This window comes from Vulpes vulpes, chromosome 12 (assembly GCF_048418805.1).
Source record: "Vulpes vulpes isolate BD-2025 chromosome 12, VulVul3, whole genome shotgun sequence".
Lineage (NCBI taxonomy): Eukaryota > Metazoa > Chordata > Mammalia > Carnivora > Canidae > Vulpes > Vulpes vulpes.
The window spans coordinates 167,119,317-167,141,475 of NC_132791.1; the positions used below are offsets into that span (position 1 = coordinate 167,119,317).

The window sequence follows — 22,159 nt, forward strand, 5'->3', positions numbered from 1 at the left end:
AGGGTGTTAAGTCATGGAAACTGATCATACCATCCTGGAAGCAGAGCCATCTTTACCCTTTCCCTGCTGTGTCTGTTCAGGTATAAACCCTCGCGTGAAGTCGGGACGTTTCATGAAAATTCTTCCCGATTACGAGCACATGGAGTACAGAGATGTTTACACCTGCCGTACGTACCTCCTGCTGGCTTTGGCTTTTGCGGGTGAGCACGGCCGAGAAGCTGCATGGAGAGGGACCTCTAACTCCGGGCACAAGGACTGCTTGGGTGTGAAGAGCAAGCTGCCCTCCTTGGCTTTTGCTGTTTTCTTACCTTTGTTGTTCTCTGTGGCTCAGCCACAGCTGAGGCCACACCTGAGCTGTGGCCCTGGGTCGGCTACACACATGGGCCAGGATTGCACAGAAGCTTTGGGGTTTTTGGATAGTACCAATAAGACCACTCTGTTGATGCACGTTTTAATACTTATCGTTCATTGAGGCTGAGGGGAGAGGACAGGGTAGAAACTTTAAAACACTTCTGCTCCAAAATTAAATGTAAGTGGTTTGCTTCTAGATTTCATTAGTCCGTCACATTATAATTGCATATGTGAATTAAAAAATGTTATACAAGATACTCAACACTGGGCAGGAGTGAGTAGAAGCAATTGATTATTTGCTGATTGGCAAATAATCTGATTCCCCTCTTGATTGGCATTTCTTGAGTCTGGAAATTTCCCTGAACTGTATTACACAAGTCTTAGCTCTGTTAGGTTGAGCTCAGGTGGAAAGTGAGTGTCTGTTGTCAAGAAGACATCACATGTGTCTGCTAACACTAAAGGACGTTTTTATGTTCCTAGAAGCACACTGCTCCCTGCTATTGCTCATACCCCTCTGAACCCTCCACCCTCTGTGGAGGGCCTGCTGGAGCAGACCCGCTCCTGAGTCTTAGATACACAATTTCTAACAAAACCTTTGGGAGCAGAGGAAATAGAGTTGCTTACAGGATCTCTTCTAACTCCTGTCAGATTGTGGACATTTAGCTGAAGTGTGCTTGCTGGTCTTGTGGTGCTCGGATACCATCCTGGCGCCAGTGCAAAGATGCCTGGACCTAGTTAGCGTCCTTTGGAGTGTGTGCAACAACTGTGCATAGCTCCTGAGAACACTCACCTCCTTCCGTATCATCAGGCCCAGAGCCCATCTGCTTAAATGGAGACCAGTAACAAGGGTGCTTGTCAGTGTATAAGAGCAGGCCTAAGGAGCTGGCTGGGCTGTCAAGGGGGTCGGATGGGTCAGGTCTGGAGTCTGAGGCATGAATTGGGTTCTTTCTGAACCCTCTCTGAGGTCGCCTCTAGCATATTTTGTCATAGATTAACCCACACCCACCCTCCCACTTAACAGTCAGTGAGCAACGGTGCCTCATCCAGCCCAACCTCCCAGAAATGTCCACTGTGACGGCTGGCTTGTGGGGACCTTGGGACCTGACACTGTTTCTGTCTCCCTTATCCACTTGTCCTTTCCTGGAGCTCTTGAGACCCCATGTTCACTGGTCCCCTGGTTTCTGTGGTCTCTATTGACCGAGTGTAGACACTGTCTCCGGGGAGAGGCAAGTCAGCCTACCTAGGGTAACCTTTGAGGAGCTTTGTGGTCCCACATGAGCTGCTTTCGCTGTATCACTTTTGCTTATTCTATCAGGCCACATGTTGCCTGATACTCTTGGAAGTCCCATGTAGGACATTAGGAGCATTGCGGGGATGCACTGTGTTCACAACATAGCTAACGTGTTTGTGTGTGAATTGATTGTGACTGTGTAACCACAGGGCTCTGGGTTTTAAGGATCCCCCCTAGAATTCTGATGGTGCTCCAGATGGCTCTAGTAGATACAGAAGTTTGATGGAACATCGTGCACCCCTTGGGGAGGAGATGGGTAGGCGACTTTGAACATTTGGGCATGGATGACAGGGCATCTGGCTGCACAGGTAGAGCCTGACGGGAAGGCTCCTCCAGAGTCCAGTCTGCCGAGAGCACACGGGGCATCCTCAGGAAGGGGGAGACCACTGGCAAGTATAGCAACAGGAAGGTGCTCCTCCTCGAGAGCGCAGGCGGCTCCAGCAGGAAGTGCCTTTGAGAGAGGGCGGCAGCCTGCCCATCACCTGGCCGAATTCTTAGAGCCTGTGCAATGTTCTTTCTCATCTTGGTCTGAATGTAGATTCTGTGTCCTGCACCTTGACACTGTTCCTTTATTAGTTTGGTGGGTTTTTGATGAAGTCTTTGGGGTTTTCTACATACAGTATCAAGTCATCTGCAGGCAGTGACAGCTGTACTTGTTCATTTCCAGTTTGAATGCCTGCTATTTCTTTTTCTTGCCTGGTCATTGAGGCTACAACCTCCAGTGCTGTGTTAAATACAAGTGATGAGAATGGGCATCCCTGCCTTTTTCCTGGCCTTAGGAGAGGAAAGCTCTTAGCTTTTCTCTGTCGAGTATGGTGTTAGCTGGGGGTTTCTGATATATGGCCTTTATTATGTTGAGGTATGTTTCCTCTTTTGACCCACTTTGTTGAGAGTTTTTAATCATGAGTAGATGTTGAATTTTATCAAATGCTCTTCATCTACTGAGAAGATACAGGATTTTTATCTGTTTTTTTGTTAATGTGGTGTTACCACATTGACTTGTGGGACATTGAATCATTTATTTATCCCTGAGATAAATTGCATTTGATTATGGTTAGTGATCCTTTTAATATGCTGTTGAGTGTGATCTGCTTGTATTTTGTTGAGGATTTCTGCATCCCATTCATCAGGGATATTGGCCTGTCATTCTCTTTCCTCTTGTGGCCCTCTTGTATCAGGGTCATTCTGGCCTTACGATATGAGTTTGGACATGTTTCCTCCTCCGATTTTGTTTTAATTTACCAGAAGCTACTAGCAAGTGACAAGAGATAAATTAGTTGCCTTTATGATAATGCTTTGGACAGGAGGGACATATGGGAGCACCCCCACCTAGAACCCCTACTCTGCTGTGTCAGAAGTGGTGGTCTAGGAATGCCCAATGGCCGTGCTGGTGGAGAGCCAGCTGTCCCATGTGAGGCCACGGCAGCTGTGTGCAATAGCGACAGTGCGGCAGAGAGTTGGCTCCCAGCCCATGCTGCGCCCAGGACAGTCATATCTTTTGGGTTCAGTGTTGTCTCGTGCCAGGAGTTTCCCGCTTGCCTTCTTGAGCGGCCTTCCTGTTAGCAGATGAGAATCGCTGGCACTGATGAGGACAGGGTGTCTTCCTGTTAATGCTTGGGTGGAGAGGTCCCTTAGCCAGCTTAGATTGTTTCCCATTTTGCGGAACAGGAGACGGTTTCTTATGTTTTTTTTTTTTTTCTTATGTTTTTTTCTGAAGATGGCCACATTGACCTTGGGAACAACAACAACAAAAAAAAACAAAAACCTGAGTCCTGCTTTGTGGGGCTAGAGCAGCAGCATTTTCTTGGTTTTCATGAGTAATGGAATTCCCTCGTGTTGAGGCTCTTTCTGCATGTGAACTGAAGCTCTACCGTGTCCTAACGCCCATGACAGTAAAGCACCCAAAGAGTCTGAAGCAGTCACCTCCCCATCTCAGGCCCCCTGCCCAGACTGTAACCTGATCCTGTTCTCTCCTGACCCATGGTCAGCGGCTGTTTGGAGGCATTGTGGGGAGGCTCTGTGTGAGCTGGGGGTCTTCCTGCAGGTGAGATGCCCCTTTGGGTCTGGGGAGTGCCTTGCACCAGGACATCTCATCCCAGGCTCGTCCTCTGACTGTGCAGGGGCAGGTTGAGGGTCCCTGGGAGCATGAGGGAAAGTGCATGAACACGTGCACACTCCTTGTATTGCTAAGAGGCTGGCCTTCCCAGCAGGGCTCCAGCCATTAGCAGATGACTCCAAACGTGGTCCCTCTCCCGGTGTGGACACCCAGAGTGTTTGTGTGTGACTCAGGTGGACACTTTCAGTCTGGAGGCACCCTGGGCTCAAGCTGGACTTGATTCTAGATGCTTGTATTTTTTAAAGTATATCTCTTAAAACACAGACTGTACGTTTGCATTAGGAAATGGCTTGTCCTGCCCAGAGGTTAGTGCAGAGGTTGTCTGCTCATAGCCTGGTGGGCAGTGCTGGTCTCTGATTCTCTCTTGGACGGTCTTGGACTCAGGCTGAGTGAGCCAGTGTTGTGTCAGCAAGAGTCATGAGGGGCACAGTGATTTTTCTAACACGTACAGAGCTTATACATCCAGAGACCCTGCCACTATAAGCAGACATCTGGGAGGTGGTGTTTTTATTTCAAAGAGCTGTAGCTTGGGGATCCCTGGTGGCTCAGCGGTTTAGCGCCTGCCTTTGGCTTAGGGCGTGATCCTGGAGACCCAGGATCGAGTCCCACGTCGGGCTCCCTGCATGGAGCCTAATTCTCCCTCTGCCTGTGTCTCTGCCTCTCTCTGTGTCTCTCATGAATAAATACATCTTAAAAAAAAAAAAAGCTGTAGTTTTTATCACTTAATAGAGCATAAGCATGGGGAGGGTCAGAGGGAGAGGGAGAAGCAGGCTCCCCACTGAGCAGGGAGCCCAACTTAAGGCTGGATCCCAGGACCTGAGATAATGACCTGAGCCAAAGGCAAATGCCTAACCAACTGAGCCACCCAGGTACCCTTAAAGAGCTGTAGCTTTTAAAGCAAAACAGGGAACTCTCCCTTCAAAATTGCCAGGAGTCTTTCATGTTCTTTGAACATCCAGGGTCTCCAAGATGGTAGATGGAAAGAACCAGACCATTGCTAAACAGTCAAGCTGGGGACTAGGGGAGGAGGAGACAAGAGGGGATGGTCGTCATGCTGAATGGGCCCATTTATTTACTCTCCAATATTCTATCATGAATCTTTGAAAAACTACCAAAAAAATAGAGGGGATTGTAGAGCAAACACCTACTTACTATCACCAGATTCTACAGCCCTCACCAGCACTTTATTATCACGCAGCTGTCCATCCGTCTGTCTCTATCATTCCACCTTTTGATACATTTTGAAGTAAGTGCCAGATACTCTGTTATTTTATCCCTAAATCCTTGAGTGTACTTGTCACTGTCTGGAGTTCACTATTTACTTATGGTTTCTGATCTGCCCTTTTTTTTTTTTTTTTTTTTTTTTGCTTGTTTATTAATCACAAAACCTATCAGCGTATGTCCATAAGATAACCAGATTGCCTGCTGTGCCACTTGTAAACTGAATCAGATTGCACACAGGATGCACGGCAGGTAGTTGGAGACAGTACACACTCATCTGGAAACCTGTGTGCCTAGGCTGAAACCTCAGGTGGCATTATTTGCCGGCCAGCTGTCTGCATACTTCAAAGGCCTGGCCTGCTTCTGGCCTCAGCATCCTATTCCCTGTACCCTAAAGCCAGTGGTGACCCTGGTAGCCGCTGTCCCGTCTCCATTGTCCACTTGGCCCTGCTGGCTGGGGCTTCCTTCCCACAGAATGGCGTAATCCTGCAGTTCCAGTGCTCAAGCCCATCCCTGGCTCCTGCTATGTATTTGCCAGGGTTCACCAGACAAACAGAGCCAGCTTCTTTAGATAAATTTATTGTAAGGAATTGGATCCCACAATTAATATAGACTAAAAAGTCCCAAGATCTGCTGTCAGTAAGCTGGGGACCCAGGGGAGCTGAGGGTGTCGTTAGAGTCTGAAATCTGGCTGGCTCAACGCCATGGAAGAGCCTACCTTTCTGTTTCAAGTTCCAAGTTAAAGAAGACTGATGTTGAAGTTCACACAGGCAGACTTTCCTTGTTTGTGGAAAAGCCTTTTCTTCCCAGGCTGTCAACTGATTGGATAAGGCCCACCACATTAGGGAGGGCAGTCAGCTTTACTCATTGCACTGACTTAAGTACTAATCTTAATCTGAAACATCTTCACAGATACACCAAGAATAACGTTTGACTGAATGTGTTGTCATAGGTCACAGGTGGTACTGTCACTGGCACAGGGCTGTTGGGTTTGTGTGCCCAGTAGAGCAAGCCTTTCACTATAGTGGTGGTTTTTGGTCCAGTTGCTTTATAGACACACGTCACATACAGATGCCAGTATCCCAGCATTAGAAGAATCTAGGCCCTGTTTGCCTTATTCCTAGGAAGGACCTGTCTCAATCGTTGATTCCATCACTGATGGGGGGCTCACTACTTTACAAGGGTGCTCATTCTGTTTTTCAAGACAGTATCTTTGGCACTGATCACTTAGGGGCTGGGCTTCAAAGCAGCCTGGTTGTTTTGTTATGGTTCTCAAGGACATTTTCCTTCTTAGAATTCTTTAGAAACTTTTAAAGATCTGCTGAAATCCACTTTTCTGTTCAAGGCTATGTTCCCGGCCTCCAGGAGTCCCTTGTGCACAGTTCCCTTCTCCGTGTCTCATCCTCTCCCTGGTTCCTGTGAAGTGCAGACTGGCTGTCAGTGTCAAGTCCTTCTCTCTTTTTTCTCTGTCTCCCTGTAGTGCTTCATCGATACAGACACATTCTGGGATTGTGGCAGCCGGACATCGGGCCCTACGGAGGATTGTTGAATGTGGTGGTAAGTCTGGGAGTGCGGCAAGCCCACTGTCGCCTATGTGACGGCATGGCAATCATTAGGGGCCACATGCTGTTCTGTAATTGGTTCTTAGCCTTCTCATTGCATCCTTGGACTTTGTGGTTAGGAGCCACCAGTTGGCACAAGGGCGTCTTTCCTCCTGTATCCTGGTCCCTGCTCCCTGGACACCTCAGGCCCTTGTGCACGCCCACAGGACACTCTAGTTTTGGGGTGTGCACTGGTTTATTGTTCTAAATGAGGAGCCCTGGGAGCCTCGGATGCTGGCCCTCTGGCCCTTGGGGCCGCATGGGGTATCGGAGCAGGTGACCCATCACTGAGCCCCAAGGCACACCCCAGCTGTGACTCGCTCTCTGTGCCTTGTTTTGTTCCACAAATGCTTATGAGTGCTTACCTTATGAGTAAGGCATATCTAGCAGCCAGGGAGGCATGCTGACGTGCTGTGTCAGAGTGAGTAATGCAGCAGGCACCCTGGCCTCGGGACCAGGAGCCTCAGAGCAAAGTCAGAAAGTGGGGCTGTGAGGCCCTGGTTTTAAATATTTTCTCACCTACCACAATAATACTGGTGTCAGGTCAGCATCCCAGATGGGTGGGAGAAACAGCAGTGGGCACTTTGTGGGAAACCGTGTTTCTACCATCTAGAAGCATCTCCCCACAGAGCCCGTACACTCACTGTCTTAGCTTCCAGGGGCTGACATTCCAATGACCACATACCAGGTGGTCTAAAGCAGCAGAAACGTATTCTGTCACTCTTCTGGAAGCCTGACGTCCCCAGTCGGCATTCCTGGGCTGAGATCAAGGTTGCAGGGCTACTGCTCTCCCTCTGAAGACTCTAGTGGAGCATCCTTCTGCCTCTAGCAGCTGCGGGGTTCAGGCAGCCCTCTGCTGTGGTCTCCCTCCTCCTGCCTCTGCCTCCGTCCTCCTCTGCTCTCCCCTCCTGTGTCTCAGACCTGTCTGCCTCCCTGTTATGGGGGTGCAGGTGATGGCGTTTAGGGCCTGCCTGGGTGACCCAGAAGCCTCTGAAGAGCTTCTCCTTCACATCTGTAAAACCCTCTTTTTGCCATGGACAGTGGTGATACTCATAGGTTCCAGAGAGGATGTGGACTTCCTTAGGAGTCGTTATGTAGCAATCCAGATGACAGGGAAGGAAGAGGGGCCTTTACTGGGGAGAGATGTGGCCAGCAGTGTCCATCCTGGTGATCCATGTTAACTAACCAGCAGTGGGACTCTGACACAACCCCACCTCTCTCGATCTCTTACCAAAAATACACAGCCTGGATCCAATCACAGGCACCTCTCACACAGACTGACCCTGAGGGTTGAACCCCAGAAGCACTGCGCTCCGCCTTCTGAATATCAGGCTCACCGAAGGCAAGAAGGGCTGATGAGCTGAGTACCGGGAACAACGGGGGTCAGGGCCAGCAGAAGAGGACCAGAGGGGACAGCCTGCCCAGAGGGAGCAGGGGCTGCTTTGGAGGCAAGCGCTCTGTGCTGACAGTAGCCTGACTGCAGTCCCATGAGGGGCCCTCCCTGCCAGGCTGCTACGGAGAGCAGAGTTTCTGGTTGCTCTCGCTGCCTATTCTTTCCCGCAGTGGTAGACGTTGTTAAGGAGTTATCTGCTGGATGATTCTCTTCCTCAGATGAGGTCAAGCTGGTCAGATGGTCCTCAACCACCAGGTCTTGTAGGGATGTGCTATGGCTCTGTGTCTTAAGTTCCTAGTGTTGGGGGTCCCCCCTCTATACCCTCCCCCAGGAGTTCTCTGAGGACCCCCATCCTTGGCTTCATGGAGCTGGATTGACCCTCATGCTGCTCAGCCAGCCTTGGGCTCCTCAGCAGGTCCTGGGGCTCTGTCTTCGCACAGCTCCCTCCTTTCTGGGACTTTGACCCTCATGCTCCAGCCTCACCAGCCACCTGGGACCCTGATCTCTGTTCCCTCCGGTCAGAACTGCCAGTTCCATGTGACCCCCTCTGAGCCCTGGTCTAGAAGGTGCCTCTGGCAGGGTCGCCTCTTCTCTTCTGTGGGGTCCCAGCCTTGCATGGCCTGCTGTCCGGGGTTACTTTCGTGTTTACAGCAGTCCCCGTTACTCCACGATGGCCAGGATGTAAGTCTGGCTTCATTTTTTTATTCTTTTTTTGATGATGTTTTCCTTTGTATTGGGTTGTCTTGAATATTAGTCAAAGTTCCTTTAGAGTCTGTGACCTCCAGTTCAGTTTACAGTCTCCCTTTTTCCTCTGGATTTTCAGGCATGGCAGTAGGGCTGCCAGGGTGCCTGCACATCTGGCCATGGATGCTGCCCCCAGGAAGGTGCCTGTTCTGTGGCCTGGGGTCACAGAGTGCCTTGCTCTGACCAGGTGTAATGAGCGCTGATCTCATTCCTGGTGGCCCCATCCACAGGGTGTCCCCATCCACAGCCTGGGTACCTCCTGCTCTCCAGAGCCTGCATTTCCCCTATCAGGGAAGGGACACCGCTGATGACTCTCATGGCTGGTTGGCTTCTCTATCTGTAGCCCCTCATGGGTTAGGATCCAGAAGATGCCTCAAGGGCTGAGCTGTATACATTGTGTTCCCTGCTTCTTTGGGATCCTGGCCTAGACCCCTGGTCTCTGTGGCAGCCCTGGGGACTCCAGCGCCCCACTGCCCCTCTGCCCAGCCACCAGCAGTCAGGGACCTGGGGCAAAGGGGTGGGATGCTCTGTTCCCTTCGGCTCATCTCAAGCCTGTCCCTTCTTTTCAGGCTCTAGGTCCTTGTTTTGGGGCCACTGTGTGTGCTCCCTGGTGTCTTCAGGCAGCACTTAAACTGTGATGTGTGCAGACTTCACAGCTGGTGTTAGCAGTAGGGCTGCTCGGTCTAAGACCCTGGGTCCAAGGCAGGCGGAAAGTCTTGCAGTCTCATTTTTATATGCTGCTCAGTTGCTTGCCTGTCATGTTTTGAAATGTAGCTGCTCATTTTTAGTGCTTTACGGGCATCTGTATCATAGGATGTGTCACTTTTCTGGGTCTCTGTAGTGTGGCTCTTCCTTACTCCTCGAGCTTGCTGTGTGCTCTCTGAGCAGAAGCCCTGGGACTGGGGGTGTCCAGGTGTCTAGCCCCCATGTTGCTGCAGCTGATGCTGTAGCGTGAATGGAGTCTGGTGCCTTCAGGGATCCCTGGTGTTCTGATCTTGCTTCCCTCTGGTTGCATATAGCTGTGGTAGGCTGGAAGCCTGAGTCCATGCCTCATTCACAAGCGCATCTAAAAAATGGCATGTTGGGGCCTCTGGATGGCCTCAGGGTGGGCTCTTGAAAACTTGCCTCACATGGGCCACCTGGAGGCTCTGGGTGCTCTGTCACTCTGTATTTCACTCACCAGGTGGGGTTTTGGACAGAGATAAATAGTGCTTCGTATTCTTTATGATTCAGTGGAAACATCCATTAAGAAACACGCTTTGTATTTATGTTTAACGTCACTGGGAAAGCCTTGCATTTAAAAGGTTTCTTGCAGGGCAAACCAGACTGCTCCCAGCGTGGGCAGACTGCTTTGCTTTTCCATGCTTTAGGCAGGGAGAGTGATAATTGTTTTTTTTTTACTGGCAATGACTAATAGAGTAAAAAAAAAAAAAATTTTTTTTTTTTTTTTGCAGCTTCTGAAAGAGGATAATTAGGGGGAGATGGCAGACCAGTGCCAGCTCAGCCTCGTCAGGTTGGCTCGCTGTAGAAGTGGGTGAGCTGGAGCGAGCCGCAGGCACCCAGGCTTCCCCGACTGCCGGGCCTCTGGCCTTGGGGAGCGTGCGGCCTGCCGTCCTGGGGACCACTCCTGCTCTGACCTCATCTCCGCCACTGTCTGCCTGCCACCGCATTGCGCTCACTGGAGGAGTGACAGCAGCGCTGACAATCCCTCCTTGTTGAGCACAGCAAGCCCACAGCACTGGTCTCCTCCCTTGCCTCTGGTTTTTAGGCATTTTAAAGCAGATCCCAGGCCCATGCCCTTTCATCTGTTTGTACCGTGTGTCTCTTTACAGAATGTGGCTGTTTCCCTGCACGTGGGCCTTGTCCTTACACCGCAGTATAGAGGTGGATGCGGCCTGAGGCCCAGTCTGCATTTGTCTCCCTGAGGCCAGGAGAACTGCCTAGGCATAGCAGCTTGCTGGGAACTGGGTCTGCAGCAGCCCCCCATGACATCTGTGTGGGTGCTGTGTGGGTCTCTGCTGCCAGAACTAGCCCCCCATTTTCACTGATGGGTCAGATGCTGACTAGGTGCCTCCTATCCTGAGTTATTTGGCCTTTTTCTAGCATCATCTGGCCTGTTCCCCTACTTCTGACCTGGTCGTTCTCTCTAAAACTTGCAAATGTTTTGCTCCAAAAGTCAAACTACTTTTTTCAATTTTTAAAACAAAATTTGCTTATTTTTTTCTTTAAAAATTTATCTTTTTACTGAAGTGTAGCTGAACATGGTATTATATGAGTTTCAGCTGTGTGGCATAGTCTGTACGCTGTGCTCACAAGAGCTGCTGACTTGTTACCTTGTTCTCACTGTCTTACTTTTATGACTGTTCCTCAAACACCTGGAAGCCTGTACTTCCCCCACACTTTGCCCATCTCGCCCGTGCCCCCCACCCTGGAAAATATCCTTTGTTTTCTATTTATCTGTTTCTGCTACTTTGGTTTGTTTTCTTTCTTAAATTCCACATACGAGTGAGATCATACAGTACTAGTCTTTGTTGATTGACTTCTTTCATTTAGCACTATGCCCTCTAGCTCCATCCATGTTGTTACAAATGGCAAGATTTCATTTTTTTTATGTCCATTGTGTATATATACCATATCCTCCTTATCCACTCATTGGTGTCGGTGGGCACTTGGGCTGCTTCCATATCTTAGCTGTTGTGGATAATGCTGCAGGTACATTTCTCTTTATTTTCAGCTTAATTGAGAAACACTGGGCAGGTAGAAGTGTAAGGCGCATGATGAGTACTCCTCGGTGGTTGGTATTTATATACTCTGTGCACAAATCTGGGGTTAACACATAGGCCACTTCTTTTTTGGTGAAAACATTTAAGTTCTAATCTCTTAGAAGATTTCAGTTAGGATGCAGTGTTCTCAATGACAGTCCCCGTGTTTGCAGTAGAGAGCTGCTTTTTAATGAACAGACACTTGGTAGGTGGGCCATGCTTGCTGTGGTGCGCTAGGTGGGGCACCACGATGCTCACCAGCCCTGAGATCCTCCATGGGGCTGCAGTATGGAGATGAGAATGGTTCTTGTGAACGGAGTAGGGTGGGACCTTCTGCCCCAGCACCTCCTCCTGAACCTTGCGTGGACTTGTGCTCTTTCTCCTCACTGTAGGTTGATGGCCTGTTCATCATTGGCTGGATGTACCTGCCTCCTCACGACCCTCATGTGGATGACCCAATGAGATTCAAGCCCTTGTTTAGAGTCCACCTGATGGAGAGAAAGTCTGCCACGGTGGAGTGCATGTATGGCCACAGAGGGCCCCACAATGGCCACATCCAGGTGAGCGCTCGGGGTTCCCTAGGTATATAGCTGTGTGCAGACAAGGAACTAGGGCTCCTCTGTCCTCCCTGGTCTCAGTGGCAGCTGGGGCACAGTGCTGGCTGAGTGGCTGTGGTATTCCCAGTTACAGACCTGTGTCCACACTGAGTAGCGATCATGGGAGGAAGTGGGGGCTCAGCCCCACCCTGGGGTGCGTTATCAATGTGCAGGTGCTGTGATGCAGCCCCTCAGAGACGTACTTGCTCAGACTCTTCATGGATTCTGCGTTCAGTTTAAACGGGTTGTTGTTTTTGCCATGATTCGTCAGTACTCCCTGGTTTCTTTTTTGCAAGAATATGAACTTGAACTTGGAATAAGACGCTGTGCTCTCTGATAAAAGTTTGGTAGACGGCCACCCCAATAAGCATGTGTGTTACTTAACACACTGTGAAAGCACCAGTCCCTTTTTTCTGCTGTAAGATGTCCTCCTGGGCAAACGTACATGCACTGTCTCCTGAGGAGGAAGTGCATGCCCAGGTGGCTCTGAGCTCCCTTCTTTAGGAGGGACTGGCCAGGATTCAGTGGCATCTTGGGCTTCTGCGTGCATGTGGGTTATGTTGGTGTGGGAGAGGTTGACCGTATTGCTCTGGCTGGTGGGGGTGCTGTGACTGATTCATTTCCCTCTCCTTTGTTGTGAATGCTCAAGATTGTGAAAAAGGACGAATTCTCCACGAAGTGCAACCAGACAGACCACCACAGGATGTCTGGTGGGAGGCAAGAGGTGAGCATGTACCCCTACTGTTCACATGGTGCACATGTGAATTTAAACACCTTCACGTCACCAGTGTGCCCCCAGCAGAGGGCTGTCTCCCCCGGCTCATCCTGACATGTGCGTCTGACCCTTTCATCAGAAAGGAATGTTTGTGTGTGTCTGCGCCCAGGCTTTTCTTCCCTGTCACCCCTTAGAATGTATAAACCCAAGAGAAATCCTTTCCTCCAATTGGCTCTCTTTTGCCCCTTTGGTGAGAGTGTCTGTGTGCTGCTGGAGATTTCTTTTTGGATGTAAGTCTGCAGGGAGACCAGGGGGCTTTTTAGAGCCTCTGTGTTCTCCCCATGGTTGGGCTTGGCGGCTGAGATTCCTAGGTCTTGGCGTTGCAGCCGGGAGGCCACATGTGAGCCACACCTCTGAGTTTCTTTGTACTTCCTTTTATTTGCATGAATAGTTTTCCATTGCCTTTGAGTTTTCCTTTTCTGAGGATCCAAGTCATACTGCCCTTTCAAAACATTCTTAAGAAAAACTTGGAACTTTTAGGGGCACCTGGGGTGGCTCAGTTGGTTAAGCATCTGCCTTTGGCTCACAGGGTCGTGGGATCGAGCCCCCTGTTGGGCTCCTGGCTCACTGAGGAGCCTGCTTCTCCCTCTCTCCTTCCCCTTGCTTGTGCTCTCACTCTCTCATGCTCTCTCAAATAAGTAAATGAAATCTTTAAAAAACAAAACAAAACAGAAACTTGAACTTTTAAAGTGTAGGATGCGGGGTAGCCCTGGTGGCACAGCGGTTTAGCGCCGCCTGCAGCCCGGGGTGTGATCCTGGAGACCTGGGATCGAGTCCCACATCGGGCTTCCTGCATGGAGCCTGCTTCTCCCTCTGCCTGTGTCTCTGCCTCTCTCTCGCTCTCTCTGAATGAATAAATAAGTAAATCTTTAAAAAAAATAATAAAGTATAGGATGATCATTGAGCTTATATTTATTTATTGGGTGTGCATTTCTTAGGTTCTGAGTCTGACGGTTTCCCTGTTAGCCAGAGAATTGCAGGGAGGTGTAACATAAAATCATATGCATGTATGTCTGCGTCTGAAGAGTGCACACAAATGCTTGCTGGAACCCTTTGCAGGTAGATGAGGCCCTATTTGCTCAAATATACAGTGTGTGAAGGTGACAGGTGACGCAGATGCATTTTCACTTTACAACAGTGCCGTTGAGGATTGCCTGTATGGTCACACACATAGCATACAGGTGACTGCTCCAGTCCATGTTTCAGCGAGAAAGGTCAACATGTATTCTGAGAATAGAAACTCCTCAGCCGTTGACCTTATAAAGGCCATGTAGTGTAGTGTAATTCTGGAAACACACTGGCATCAGGAAGAGGTCTTATAAGCTGCCTCTGTGTGTGGGCTCACTGATTTTGAAGTGGAATGGTATATTTTCTGGTTATAAAAGTATAACACAAGCCCTTTGTGGAAACTGTAAGAACACGTGGATTGTGGGTAGGAACAAAACTTTGCTGGTATCCAGACTGACCGAGGCTGAGATTAGGGCATGGTTAGGGCTCCATGTGGCTCCTTTTCTGTGACGTTAGTAAACATTCTCACTGCTCCCTCTGGTGCTTGTAGGTTTCTAGTTGATTCGTAGGAGCTTTCTTTTCATATCAGAGCATCAGTCCTTCTGGTGTGAGTTGCAAATAACTTTTTCTTATGTTTCTCTCTTTTAGTTTGATTCATGGTATATATATATATTTTTATTTTTTTTGATTCATGGTATGTTTTTATCCAGAAATTTTTTTGTCGTCAGAGGTCGGTCTTCCCCTGCCTTGCCCATGGAGAGTGGAAGGGCAGGGAGACGCTGTGTATACAGGCAGAGCAGAGGGCTGGGCTGCCTGCAGCAAGTGGTGGGAGAGCTTGGTGTTTGGCCCTGCAGTCACTTTGTCTCAGCTGCGTGCGGTCTCTCTGCTGCTTTTCTCTCTGTCCCTCTCCTGTCTCTCACTTTGGCCATGTGGGAATGGGTTCTGTGGATTTGTGAGTCAGCCAGAAATGTCTGCACATTCTTGTGGAATCTTTCTGATCCAGGGAATGGCTTCAGGCCCCAGGGAGAGAGGATGGGCTGTAGGAGGACATCACCATGTGTCCCAGTAGCTCTGACATTGAGATGAAAGGCTGAGTCCTGCACTCTGGCTGCCTTGTGCTCGAATGGCTGATGGTCATTTAAAATTCTAGGGCCATGTGGTACTTCCAAGGGAACGGAGGGCTCCTGGCAGCCAGGAGGGCTAGGAGGGAACTAGGGCGGCAAGAGCCATCTCCTCCAGGGGAGGAGGGAGTCCTCTCACACTCCCAGGGGATGGCCTGATGCTGCATCTCCTCCATTCTCCGTGGCACCAAGAGCTTGTTGGGGATGCCCTGGTGGCCCTGTGCCCACAAAGGAACCAGGGCGTGTCCATTTTCTTGGGAAGGCCACAGCTGCTCTGTGGGTCTCTGGCTGATACACTGTGTCTTGCTCACCATCCCTCCCACTTGTCACACGCAGCTCCAGTCCCCGGGTTTCTAAACCTGCTGTGTCCACCTTTGAATGCCAGGTCCAGACTATCGTGGTGTATTCTGATGGCTGAGGCTGTGGTGCCCTCAGCCTGCCCCTCATGACACCTCCTGGGTGACCTCCTGTGTGCTCTGCACATTGCAGTCCCTCTCCTGGGGTCCTGTGAGCAGGGCAGGCCCTCAGGCCTACACAAACTCATCTCTCTTGGCCTTCTTCACAGATGAGGTAAGGCTCAGCCGCCATCTTCCCTGTTCATCCTGTGCCTGTCCAACCCCCAACCTGAGGCTTCTAGAAACCTAGAGGCTGCTTGGAGGAGGAGAGACTGCACAGAGAGGCAGGAGGGAGGATGGCCAGGCCCCACCCCCTGTGATGCTGTGGGCATCTCTTGTCCCTCCTGACTAGGCCGTGGGCTTCTGCTGGCCCTGCTCACAGTGCGTTTTGCACTTAGTCCCGTAGAGAGGCTCTGGCATTAGACTCCTTGACCGGACACAAGTTGCTTTTGTTTCTTTGTCTTATATACTGAAATACCTTCTCACCATCAAACATGCAATCATGGGAGCGCTACCCAGGAGCAGCCCCACATCCATCCTCTGTCATACCTTCTTGTTCTCCAAATTTTGTTTATGTAACTGCGATCTAACTCCATCTAATTTGGATCTTTTTTTTTTTTTAAGCTTTTTAGCTCTTCCAGAAATATTTTCCAGTCTCATTATAATTCTTTAGAAACTTTATTTTTAACACAGCATTCCATCCGTAGGGTGATTGACTGCATGAGTGTAACTGCAGACGTGGGGTTTGTGCTGCCGTCCTGACCTCCTGCTCTAGTGACTTGCTGCTCTCTGAGAACTTCAGTCCTCATCTGTGAAATAGGGCCATAGAATTACCTGTGGACACCGATGTGGTTTGGAGGACTGAGTAGGGCTCTGCATGGGAATGCCTTAGTGCCTGGCTGGCCACAGCCACCTGGCAGAGCCACCAGGTGTTATTCCTATAGCTGCCTGAACTCTATGCAAAAACCTTCCCTGGATTTTGGATCATACAGAAATGGGATTTCAATGTAAAAGGCCCTGAAGGTTTTTAAAATTTTTATTATGTGTTGTTAGTTTGCTGGGTGAGCCCCCTGACTCCTGTGCTCCTGCTGGCCTTTTGAGTTAGCCCTGGTGGAAACAAGGCCAGTTAGCTTGTGAAATTCAGAGTAGCTCTAATTCTACTGCTTCCTAGCTGGGTGACTTTAGAAAGTTTTCTCAAACTCTCCCAGCCCCCGCACATCTGTAGTACAGGGAAGGTGTGAGCACCTGTAGCCTGGGCCATTGTGTAAATGAAGGTGATGATTCTGTAGTGCCAGCACCTGGTGAGCAAGCGCTGAATAAAGATTATTCTTGTACTGTATGCTCTGGGCCCCTCTGTTTTTCCTTGTGCGTGCATATCTCATGAGGTAATTTCATAATAAACATATTTCAGAGGTCTTTGTTCTGAGTAATTGGGTCTGGTTCTAAGGACTCTGACCTTTTCATGCAAAGTAAACAAGATTATGACTCTTCACAAGCCAGCTTCAAGTATTTAGCTCAAGTCTGATTACTTACCATGGTGACATAAAATCCTTGCTCATTACCTTTGTTCACTTCCATTTTTATCTGTTATCTGTTTTGATTTTTTAGGGCCTTATTCCATTTGAGTGGAAGGTTTTGACTTTGGTAAAGTCTAATTTGTCACGTTTTTTCTTTTATAGTTATTGTTTTCTGTGTCTTAAAAGACTTTGCCTATCCCTAAGCTGCAGAGAGGCTCTCTCCTCAGAAGTTTGGTAGCTTCACACTGGGTCTGTGGCTCATCTAGAGTGACTTCCTGTGTGTGGTGTGAGGCAGGGTTTGTGGTTTCTTTTCTCCACATGGATGTCCAGTTATTGGAGTGTCATTTGTGGAAGAGACTTTTCCTTTCTCGTTGGGTGGCTTGGATGTATTTGTTGGAAAGAGACTGACCAGGTAAATGGGTCTGTTTTTTGGACTGTTTCAAAACAGTCCATTGACATATTTGTTGGCTCTGATGTTCATATCACTGTCTTGATTACTGCGGCTTTAGAGTGAGTCATAATGTCCTGTGCATGCTTTCTAATATGTATTCCCAAGTCATGTGTTGTCTGAGCCTGCTGGAAATAGGACTTAAAACTTTTCCTTTTCCAACTTCATTCTGCTAGTACAGAAACTTTCAGTTGATTTGCGGATATTGAGCTTGTGGCTCACTGGCTGTGTGCTCCAGTCACTGCAGGGAGGGGTTTCTGTGTCTGGCCAGCGTTTGGGCAAGGAACATATTAAAGCAAACAACAACAACAAAAAAAAGCAACCAACAGATGACAACTCTCTTGGTTTTTCTGTTGTTATTAAATTGCTTTTGCTTCTGTTTGTGGAGCTAACTCTGGATGGTCAATAGGAATGCTATATTGAGCTAGAACTCAGAGCTATGGATTAAGTTAAATGCACAGAATCAGGCTATTAAGTACTAAACATCCTTTGCATTGATCCTGTAATGAATGACTGAACTTTGAGGATGCAGTGTTTATAAAAACTCCTTTTTACAGATGAACTTTTGAATGTGTAACAACTGTGAAGGCACCTGCCTTCTCCTCTGGCCATACCTATCTTGTTCATCATCGGCAGCTGCAGAAAGCAGCCAGCCAGTGTGACCAGCAGCCCCATAACCAGGTTCAGTGTAGATTCCACATGCCCCTTAGGTGGCCACAGCTCTGAGGCTCACATGGCTGCTACCTGGGAGCTCTGGACATGGGCTGTGGCCCTAGCCTTGCCTGGAGGGATCCCATGGTTGTTGCCTGTTGAAGTCTGGGCCTGAGTGCTCTGGGAAGGTGGGGACCAGAGCCCCTCACTTTTTTTTTTTAAAAGATTTATTTATTTATTTATTTATTTATGATAGACATAGAGAGAGAGGCAGAGACACAGGAGGAGGGAGAAGCAGGCTCCATGTCGGGAGCCCGACGTGGGACTCAATCCCGGGACTCCAGGATCGCGCCCCGGGCCAAAGGCAGGCGCCAAACTGCTGAGCCACCCAGGGATCCCTGCCCCTCACTTTTCATTGGTGGCTGACCTCCATAGGAAGTAGGTCAAGGACTGGGAGACCAAAGTGTGGCAGCCCCCTCCTCCTTCCCATCCTTTATCTCCATACCATCCACCCCACTGGTACTCTGGCACAGGTGCACCCAAGGCATCACCTGCAGCTGTAAGAATGCTGCTTTTATCTACCTAGTGCCACAGTGAGTTCTCCATGCGAGTCATGTTGGTTTTCATGATCTGTATTCTCTTGGAAGGAATTCCGAACGTGGCTGAGGGAAGAATGGGGGCGGACACTGGAGGACATTTTCCATGAGCACATGCAGGAACTCATCCTGATGAAGTTTATCTACACGAGTCAGTATGAGTAAGTGCAGTCCGCCCTGTGAGTACTGTGAGCACAGTTTCTCTGGGTACTGTCAGCCTAGTGCTCTTTCATGGTTACTGAGTTCCCCCTTTATGGATACTGTGAGCACAGTCTTGCTCTCTCTGGGTACTGTGAGCACAGTGTCCAACCACCCTGCCCTACCTCCATGTCTGTTTGCTATCTGATTTATCATCATCTACTAACAGTGTGCTCTAACAAGCCTGGCCTGTGTGCCAGAGCCTCCCCACGTCTACTGGGGGAGGCCTCTGCTCTTAGTTGCTTTCCCTACCTCAGCCTCTGCCCCTGTCCCCATGATGCATTTAAATGGCCCCTTGTGCAGTGACTATCCTCTTCGCAGTTTTGGGGATTCCTATGCTAGGGTGATGGAGTGGGAGCAGTATCCCCTTCCCCTCTGTAGAGAGCTCTACCCCCCCAGTTCCCTTGTGCTGGTGGAGCGAACATGAGCTCTTAAGCCCTGTCAGAATCAGGAGGTGTGAGATGTGCCCTGCGTGTGTTTTGAGGGGAGTGATTGTGGCTCAGGAACGTGGGGTGTCCCTGCTCCCCACTGGCCTAGAAGAACCTAAGCCTGGCTATACCAGGCCTTCCTGCCTGCCAAGCTGCTCTCATGCCCCCTGTTCCCCCCACAGCAACTGCCTGACCTACCGCCGCATCTACCTCCCGCCCAGCCACCCGGATGACCTCATCAGACCTGGCCTTTTCAAAGGCACCTATGGCAGCCACGGCCTAGAGATTGTTATGCTCAGCTTCCATGGAAAGTGTGCCAGGGGCACGAAGATCACGGTGAGTCTGGGTGCGGCCCTGGTGGGCTCACCTCTGTGAACTCCATCTTATTAGCCTTGTGGTAGCAGGACTTGGGCTGCACTTTGGCTCCTCAGAGTGGGCTCTGGATCCGTGGCACCCCTGCACTAGGGAGTTCGTTGGGACTGCAGAGTGTTGGGCCCCACTCAGATCCACTGAACCAGGCTTTGCTTTTTACAAGACCTCCAAGGGATTTGCAGCATTTCCAAGGTGGCTTTACCACATGATTCTCAGTCCTGGCCACACACTGAATCCCTGGGGATGTTGAGGAGACCCTGATGCTGGGCCCTACAGATTCTGATTTGGAGGGGGCGGCGAGTGCGGGCTGGGTATGTGGCTTCATGAGCTTCCCTGGGGACTGTAAGGTGTGGCCACATTGGAGATGTCCTGCATTATTACACGGGCTCCCATCCTGGCCTCAGCAGCTCACAAACAGTGGGAGGGTTGTTGAGCTGAATGGGGGTCTTGAACAAATGGGCACCATCCACACCGTGCTCACCCATCCTACACGTAGTTGGGGTGCATTTCTCACAGGTGCATTATAGTCTCCTGGGGAGCAGTGCCTCTCCTTTGTTCTCAGGGAGCTTTGCTCTTAGACCTTGATGGGCCAGGGTCCCTGTGCCCTGGGAAGGCTCCTGGTGAGCAGAGCCCAGTACTGGGGCCCCTGGTGGGACTGAGGCCTCGAGCATTTCCTAGGTTTGGGCTCAGGTGTGTGTGTGTTCCAAACAGATCTGGGCTGCCGCCTGACCCTGGAAGGGTCTGTGCCTTTCCCTTACCCTCAGTCTTCTAGAATGGGGAGGTTTTTATATCTGGAGTTCTTTTTTTTTTTTTTTTTTTTTTTAAGATTTTATTTATTCATGAGAGACACACAAAGACAGAGAGAGGGGGAGGCCCCATGCAAGGAGCCTGACACGGGACTTGATCCCAGGTCTCCAGGATCAGGCCCCGGGCTGAAGACGGTGCTAAACCGCTGAGCCACCTGGGCTGCCCTATATCTGGAGTTCTTGAGTGCCCATGAGCCACTGTGCCAGGTGCTTGTGTCCTTCTCGAATTCACTCACAAGATCTTAGCCCCTGTTTTCACAGATTCCTTCACAGATGAGGGTGCCTGCTGTAGGCACTTACTTTTAAGGGCTTCTAAAATAGTCTTACTTCAGAGGGGTTGCTGCTAAGTTAGTAGGATTGCTGGAGTGAGCTGATTTGTCCAGAAGTGTGATCTAGGCTGGAAACTGCCCACAATGTGTCTCTGCTGGTCCCTGAGCCCTGCTGACAGCCACATGCTCGCTCCTCAGGGGGACCCCAACATCCCTGCTGGGCAGCAGACAGTGGAGATCGACCTCATGCACCGTATTCAGCTGCCTGATGTGGAGAGCCTCCGCAACTTCAGTGAGCTCTCGCGCATCGTCCTGGAGGTTCGGGAGCAGGTCCGTCAGGAGCAGCAGCAGCAGGAGAATGGGCCCGAGGACGGTGAGGGCCGAGGCCAGCAGAGTCCCCGAGAGCCCCAGCGGGGCCCTGCCCAGCCCAGCGCAGAGCTGCCTGCCGAGAAGGGCGGGGAGTCTCGGGATGGAGAGGCCGAGGCTGCAGCTCCACCTGCACCTGAGCAGCCTGCCCAGTCAGGGCAGGGGCAGCCGTTCGTGTTGCCTGTGGGCGTGAGCTCGAGGAACGAGGACTATCCCCGCACCTGCAGGATGTGGTAAGAATGCCAGGGCAGGCGTGACAGGCTTTCCGGGGAGTCCTGCCTTACCACCTGGCACAGAGATGGGCAGTGAGGGCCAGGCTCAGTGCTGGCCAGTGTGGTGGCTCCCTGCACTCGGGTGGGGAGACCCTGACAACTCTGGTGGAATCCCAGCTTGGCCCCCAATGAATAGTGCCCTTCTCTGGGCTGCACAGCCACAACTCAGACTTGGGAGGCTCCCAACCTCTCACCCCCAGTGAGCCTCGAGGGGGCCTTATTAAACCTCCAGGTATGAGGCTTCCTTCCCAGTGCCTTCTGTGGCCTCGTTAGGTGAAAGGGAGACAGGTGAGTCTGCAGGTGGCATTGAAAACAGCTGGGGAGAAGACGTCTCTCCTGTACCTGTCCCCCAGAAGCCGGCTTGAGTTTACCTGGATGTCCTTGTAGGTACCTGCTGAGCAGGTCTGAGCACACTCCAGTATCAGCCCCCCTTTCCTCCTGTGGTTTCTCTCCTTGCTCAGAAAGCCTGCTTTTCACTTGACTTCTATTCTTACTGTTTTGTCTTGAGCCACTGCCCACAGCCACTCAGGCCCTCCCTGCCCCAGCTCTCTTCTCTGCACTTCAGGCCTTCTTAGGTGTAGATGAGCCGAAATCAATAAAACTACAGATTCAGGTCCTCCATCACACTGGCCACAGTTCAGGTGTCAGCAGCCACACATGTATTGGACAGTGCAGGTGTCGAACGTTCCATCATTGCAGAAAGTTCTGCTTAGTTGTCCTAGGGGATGTCTTGAGGGGATGACCTGTCCATTTCTTGGCATCTCAGCTGCCTGGCCTCCATGTTCATCCAGTTACATGTAAAGACCTGTTTCCCTGACTTCCAGGCTGACTGCTGTCTCCTGCCGGCAGTGGTCTAATCAGT

General features: G+C 50.3%; 1 protein-coding gene across 5 annotated transcripts in view; it reads left to right on the forward strand.

Annotated features, from left to right (window-relative positions):
- Positions 1-22,159, forward strand: part of FBXO31 (F-box protein 31) — a 44,355-nt gene that overhangs the window by 16,025 nt on the left and 6,171 nt on the right. For 4 of the 5 annotated variants that reach the window (XM_072731374.1, XM_072731376.1, XM_072731378.1 and 1 more), the window contains 7 exons: positions 81-167; positions 6,460-6,536; positions 11,872-12,039; positions 12,725-12,799; positions 18,638-18,747; positions 19,395-19,548; positions 20,858-21,258. In XM_072731374.1, the coding sequence (XP_072587475.1) occupies positions 81-167; positions 6,460-6,536; positions 11,872-12,039; positions 12,725-12,799; positions 18,638-18,747; positions 19,395-19,548; positions 20,858-21,258 (1,072 nt within the window). The remainder of the gene's footprint in view (positions 1-80; positions 168-6,459; positions 6,537-11,871; positions 12,040-12,724; positions 12,800-18,637; positions 18,748-19,394; positions 19,549-20,857; positions 21,259-22,159) is intronic. The other variant, XM_072731375.1, reaches the window with a different exon arrangement.